We start from the raw sequence: 7,476 nt of genomic DNA, 5'->3' as shown, positions 1-7,476 counted from the left end.
ATGGAAAATTCAACATATTTTTACTTCATGTTGTTTGAAAATATTGGATATACAAGATATGTATTATTCAGTTTGGCATTTATTCTGTATTGTACTATCATATTTTTTAATATTCTTACTATTCTTGCAATATTTCTGGAAAGGACATTACACCAGCCCATGTACATTCTGATTTCATGTTTGTCTGTTAACTCTGTATTTGGTACAGCTGCCTTTTTCCCAAGAGTACTGACAGACTTACTGTCTGATATACACTCAATCTCCCGTGAATTATGTATCTTACAGTCTTTTGTGATATTCACATATGTAGTAAATGAGTATACAATATTAATGTTAATGGCATTTGACAGATTTGCTGCAATCTGCAAACCTTTACAGTACCACACCATAATTACACCACGGTCTCTAACTATTTTAATAGTTATAAACTTGACTTATACAATGATTTTGCTTGGTATTGCTGGTATTTTAACTACAAAAATGAAAATGTGTGGAAACAAATTGTTTAAGGTATACTGCCACAATTATGAATTAGCAAAGCTTTCATGTGAAAACACTATAGTTATTAATGTTTTTGGTATGTTTATAACAATTGTAACTACTGTCATCCCATTAAGTTTGATTTTATATTCTTATGTAAATATTCTTATCATCTGTCAAAGAAGCTCATCACAATTCAAAGGCAAAGCCTATCAAACATGTATTCCACATGTAGTGGTCCTTTTGAATTTCTCAGTTGCAGTTATTTCTGATGTCACTTTAAGTCGGGTTGTGACTTTAAATCTTCCTGTAGGGTTGTCAGTTTTTCTTTCACTGGAGTTTCTTATCATACCACCCATCCTCAACCCACTTGTTTATGCTTTAAACCTGCCTGATATTCGCAAAAAAATTATTTGCCTCATAAACCCATTCAAGTAATTTTTTTTTGTAATGAATATTAAACAGAAGATAGATCATTTTATTATTGTAAACCAGCTTAGTTTAGCTTTTAATCATTTTATTTCCTCTATTCTAAAATGTTAATGACATAAACTTAATAATTATTTCTACCTCTGCCATTAGTAGTTATTATTGAAAAGATTAAAAACCGAAGAGTTGCAGAGACAGGACAATTGTGGGTGCATATCACACTATTTTTTTATATGTAATGTGATATTATGGGAAATTTTAGACGTGACAGAAAGTTTAGTGTGCAGAATCACAAAATATCCCTGAGCTGCAAATGCAGGACTCGAAACCACGAGTTTTCAGCCACCGTCTCTCTTTTTGAGAGCTAACTAAGCATGCTCCACTTCTAAACACATAACCCATATAGCATTTGTGTCATCCTTCTTTAAAAAAAAGAACAGTGAAGAACATAAAAACAGTCACATACAATTCTTAGTTTTTTTTATTGGCCATACTGCCTAAAACACAGATTGTGATAAATAACATGACAAACAATACAGCACACAAATACAAAGACATTCCTAAATTTCTAAAGACAAATGTCTCTGTATGGTCTTGCTCTGCACTACATCACCTGACCTCAAATTCAGCCAGTCAAGACTGTAGTGTTTCAGATACTGTCTTATTACAGTGTCAGTGCCATGTAGCCTGAACACTATATTCTTTATTTTCACTAAATTATTGAATTATATTGCTTTGCATTATAAATATACTGAAATTATTTCTTAAGCATCTAGAAGAGATATTAGAGTTGGTTTATTCTTAATAAAAAAGAATGAAATCATGGGTACACAAATATCTTTGGATCCATGTGTGATGCATTTTGTGACTCTCCTTTAGCAACCTACTAAGGGTGGATATATCATTGTATGTTTTATGTACTTCAATAAAGTCAGATTAATAAGAAAATAGTGGCTGCATCCAAAATGGCATACTTACCTATTATATGGCAGTCAAAAGGCAGTAGGCAAGTGAATAAGTATATTTGAATCCTCAGTATTCATAAAAGAGTTCGAGAAAATTGCACAAGTTCTGGCTTTATTTGGAAATACGTATACTCATTTTGCATTGTAATATGCATGTCGATGCATGTAATATGTATGTACTAGCGCCCCTACCATTCAATACAGATTCAATGAGCACAAATGTAGCCTGAATATACTTTTTCTAATTATAAGTATACTTAAAAGTATTTTTCTGAGACCATGCCCATTTCTGAAAAGTAAATAAAATGTAGACTAAAAGTGTACTTTCCTATTTTTAGTTTAAAAGAAGCATACTAATAGTGCACTTAATGGGCTGTATTTAACACCCCCCATAAGTAATATTTGAGTAATACAGTGTGTATGGACTCTACATCAAATCTACCTTTTGTAGACAAGTTAATTGAAAAAGTAGTTTTTAATCAGCTGAACAACCACTTAAACTCAAATGGATACCTAGACAGTTTCCAATACGGTTTCTGAATGCACAGCACAGAGACAGCTCTCATAAAAATAACAAAATTATATTACTTTGTATTTTGATTCTGGCAAAATATCAGTGCTGGTGTTACAGGTCATACTTAGAAAGAAGAGGTTATTATGTGAGCATAAGAGTTTAGGTAGATGTCCATGTCTTGCACTGCTCTTGTTTAGCCTGGATGCTCCCACTAATTCAAATAATGAGAAAGAACCAATTTGCCTATCACAGCTATGGAGGTGAAACCCAGATTTACCTATCCTTATCACCAAATGACTAGCTCCATTGACTCCCTCTGCAAACACGTTGATGAAATTAACAGTTGGAAGTGCCAAAACTTTTTTCAGTTAAACAAAGAGAAAACTGAAATCATATTTGTTTCCAAATGCAGTGAAGTTAAAAAAAAAATAGCACTGAAGCAGTGTTAAAAATAAATGAAAGAACACCAGCTCTTAAACTACATCATTGAAAAAAAGAGAAGAACAGCAAAAAAAGAAACAAGAAGAAATACAGTATTTAGAGTTCACTTCAGCCACAGCCTTGGATAAATCAAAAGAAAAAAAAAACATTGCCACCTTAACTAGGCTTTTTGTTTATAACTTATTATGAATGAGTATTCTTTGTTTAAAAGCAAACATTGATCACAGTTATGATGGTAATGTTTTTCTTTTCCTTTTTTTCACATCAGTTGTAGTTCTTGTATATCTCTTTGTATTCTGTCTTCAGTGATGTTGATTGCTAACAGCAAGTGTTCATCACTAATGCACAATCATCATTTAATCAGTCATATAATTATCTCTTGAGATTTGACTCAAGATTTGCTTGTGACTTGAATGTAATGATTGGTTCCTCCTCCACTGGTGAGATCAGCTGTTGAGTTCATGGGTGAAAGATATTTATGGCAAGACTTTTACTCTTTAGCCCCTGCATTTCTTACCTCTAGTGAGAGTCAATACAATAGAAAAGCAACCTCTGGTGGTAATCGTATGGAAGGTCATGGACCAGAGTCGTGACAAAATGTTTATAGGCATTTACAATTGATGAATAGTTTCCACTTTAGATTATTTAGGATGTGCAAATAGTCTACACAACAAACAAAAGCCAAACACTTATATTATAGTATAGTTTAGTATAGTTATTTTATACACTTCCAAAACTGCGGCAACAAAAATTAAAATAAATTTATGTATTTAAAAAATTTCTTCAGCAACAGTGTTGAAAGTGTTTTTTTTTTCAGGGGGCATCCTAATACTTTTGTGATTGGTGTTTAGTGATGAGTTTTGGTTACATTTTGCATTTAAAGTCACACCATAGGTGTTTAGATGGCTTTCTGACTGAATGAATAATTGTATTATTTTTAAATATTGTCATATATTGTCACGAGTGTGGTAAGCATGAGAGCACACAACTAGCCTAAATGAAAATAAAGAGTTTTAATCCACTCAGGGATGAAATAAACAATATAAATACAGGCAGGCAGGCAGGCAGATACGACAAAGTCACACACACATAAAGACAAGATCGGACAAACGGAACTGAAAACACAGGACTTAAATACTTTACGGAATTACACACAAGCACACGACAAAAACCATAACAAAAGTCCAGAGAACGTGACATTACCACCTCTCCCGGAAGGTGCCTCCTCACAGCTAAAGAGTAACATCAAAACAAAACAACTAGGAATTGGGGATACCGGATCTTGGGAGGAGGTTCTGGTGGAGGACGGCCCCCAGGAGGGAGTAGACAGACAGTCCAGGGAGGAGCCAGGGAGGAGACAGGAGGAGTCCGGCAGGAGGAGGAGATCCAGAGCCCAGCTATGGTGGTCCACGGTGGAGCCGACAGAGACAGGAGCCATGGAGGGGAGGAGCGCCATCGACTCCATGGGACCGACGGCGGCGGAGCAGGTGGTGGAGAAGACTAGGCGGAGATGGAGAGCCGAAGAGCCAGGGTGACGCCGAGGCGCTGGAGGTCCTAGGCGACGCCACAGGCTTCGGCGACTGACACGGAGACGGGGGCGGGAAAGGACGCGGGCGGAGCCAGAGCGATGGAGGACTGAGGTGAACCCGGAGGGAAGGAGGAGCCTGACAGAGCCGGTGGGATGGAGGGACGAGGCGGCCGGAGGAGAGGAATCCCGAGGTGACGGATGGTCGACGACAGACCAAGGCGGAGCCGAGGGGACGATGGAGCCTGGTGGGCGCGGGCACGGAGGGAGCGCACGAGGCGCACGTGACATATATACTGAGACACTTATGTTGAAATAGAAAAGAGTTGTTTGTATGCTTAAACATTAACATTTATACTTGTAGAAATTACAGAAGTAGTCAAAGCTGTTCATTAAAAGGGCCTGTCCCAATACTTTTGCAATATAGTGTGTGTGTGTGTGTGTGTGTGTACTGGCATTTGTGGTTTATGGACACACGTGTATAATGAGATGGGTACTACAACATAAACATGGTTTATGAGGACACTTTCCATAGGAGTGTGCCCATAAACAAAATTTTTAATAAACATACTAAACAGTAGTTTATGAAATAAAATAAAAAAAAAAAACCATTAGTTTCCTGTTAGGGTAGTTTTTAGATTTAGAGTTGGTGCAGGGTTTGTATGGTTTGTACAGTATAAAAAAATTACTTCTATGACGAGACCCTGTAAACTACAAATGCAAATGTGTGTGTGTGTGTGTGCCCTGATTCAAGTTTCCTAGGGGACTGTTCAAGCACTGAAACAATAAATCCCAGGAGCATCTGGGATCCCTGAAGTTAAGAACTGAAGAGGAGCACACTTTTAATCAGCCTGAAGCTAATTAAATCACTACTGGATACATCTGTTCATAATTAGTCACATATGACAAGAGTTGCTGATAAACTAAGTTATAATGAAATGAAAATAATTCCAGTAAATATATTTAACATGAGAGCCATGGAACCATTACGTAGACAGCCCCATGTTGACGTCGTCTTGTTTAATGAAAAGTTTAACAATTAATAGGAATGATCAAAACAGCACATGCAACGCTGTACAGTAAGTACTCTTGTTTTGCTCATTAGCACTTTAATCTGCTGATGAGAATGTCCCAAGTGCTGAAGAAAAAAAAAATGGTATGCACTAATTAGTGTTTAAAAAATTATGTTTATACAAATAATGCACATTTTATACTATATCAAAAGCACTGACTAATATATAAGAGCATATTTGAATATAGACTATTACACATGGAATTAATATATAACGTATTCATCAGATATTATATAAATAAGTAAAACTTTATTTTGCTAGTCCATTTCCAACATTTAAGTAACATTGTAACCAGGCCTATGTATAAACTAGAAGTCATTGAAGCATTAGTAGATTGTCTGCTTAATGTCTGCAAACACTTCGCTTTGATAGCCCCTCAACAGATGACTTTAACTGTGAAATGTCAATTTTTTTTTACTAACCATAACCTTGCAGTCTGCTATTACTCTAATGAGAGTTAGTTGACATATACTTGCAAACATTACTTATAGTTGAATGTTGAAAGTGGACTATCAGGTGTACCTGATAGTCAAATATACAAGTTAATGTATAAATGTCAGTATGCCAAACAACTTCAACACAACTATTTTAACACTATTTAAAGAATTAACGCAGCAGATAAAAATATTGATTCAACATGTGACAATTTTTTCAATAAATATACGTCGTAAGGTGCTGTTGACATGAAATTTTCACCAGATGTTGAAACAACCAAGAAATCCCCAAAAATTCTGTAAATAAGTTCAGAAATTAAGGAATTACCTGGGAAAAAGTATCATAAAAGTTCAACTGAAAATTACTAACAGCTTTAAGATAAGTTGTATGCTAGTTGTATGCATTGCTCAGGTGTGTCTCTTCTATGAACTCTAAACTTAGATCTTTCCATAGATTTTCTATTGGTTTCAAGTAAGATGATTGGCTGGGCAATACTACCAGCTTTACTTTCCTTCTCTAAACCTAATTGAGGGTTTCTTATCTTCATTTCATCTTCATCATCCTGGTAGATGACAGAAGATGTTTTATCAAGAATGTTTCACTACATTTTTCCATTCATCCTTCCCTTAATTATATGAATTTTGCCAGTGCTACACCATGTTTTGGGTTGATGTACAGTGCCATTTGACATTACGGCATTCAAATTATGGCATCCAGAGTGTTACATTTTGTTTAAATGTTGTGAAGCAAACTGTAAAATGAGCTTTAACAGACGTTTTCTTCAGCAATAGATCTTTGCATAGTGATTGTGCACAGGTTACAGCAGTTACTTATTGTTTTCTTTGAAACAATTGTACATGATAATTCCAGGTCTTTCTGAAGCTCTCCACAAGTGGTTCCTGGCTTTTGACAACTCTTCTGATAATTCTTTTACTCCTCTGTTAGAAATCTTTCCAGGTATATCTAATCGTGGCCGTTTGTGGTCAAATGTGTGCCCCAACAGCGCTCACTGTATCGTTCTTTCTGCACTCTTGATATTTTTCAAATATATAAAATATTGAATATTTAGGAATAGAACATTTCTGACGCAAACTGTGTTATTTATGACACATTAGTGTGATAAAAACATGTGTGTGTTAAAAACAACAATAAAATTACACACACAGTGTGTGAAGTTATGACAATACATTGTGTTACTTCAATTATATTATATTTATCAATTATCAAAGTCTCAGCAGAGGAAGATTGTCGATCACAAATCATCACTGTGTTTGCTTTAGATGGGCTCTTGACCTTGACTTGTGTTGTAAATTTAACACATTTATAACAAAATATAAGTGCAGAAGAAAACTTTTACTGATAAGTGGTCAGTTGTATATTAATATAAAAAAGTGTAAGGGTCAATAGCCCAACAATAAAATAAAACTAAATACAATACTCTGTTAATTTGCATTAAGAGCTTTTGTCTGACAGAAATTAAGTCAAACTGGTTCAGTGTTACTTTAACTCGGTATTGTGGAATCAAACACACTCTGGAGTGTTAATCTAAAGGTTCTCCAAATAGCGTGCCTCAACACTTTAAAGGCTCCACATCATGATCATCTCAGGAAGCAT

General features: G+C 35.4%; 1 protein-coding gene across 1 annotated transcript; it reads left to right on the top strand.

The window, feature by feature from the left end:
- On the top strand, nucleotides 1-918 carry LOC122359542 (olfactory receptor 51I2-like). Its single transcript, XM_043259869.1, has one exon. The coding sequence runs from the start codon at nucleotides 1-3 to the stop codon at nucleotides 916-918; it is 918 nt and encodes a 305-aa protein (XP_043115804.1).
- Nucleotides 919-7,476: the final 6,558 nt, after the last annotated feature.

This window comes from Puntigrus tetrazona, chromosome 15, assembly GCF_018831695.1.
Source record: "Puntigrus tetrazona isolate hp1 chromosome 15, ASM1883169v1, whole genome shotgun sequence".
Taxonomy (NCBI): Eukaryota; Metazoa; Chordata; class Actinopteri; order Cypriniformes; family Cyprinidae; genus Puntigrus; species Puntigrus tetrazona.
This window is presented reverse-complemented; position numbering and strand designations above follow the sequence as displayed.

Coding starts and splice junctions, on each gene's coding strand:
- LOC122359542 (XM_043259869.1), top strand. CDS start 1: ATGGAAAATTCAACATATTTTTACTTCATGTTGTTTGAAAATATTGGA.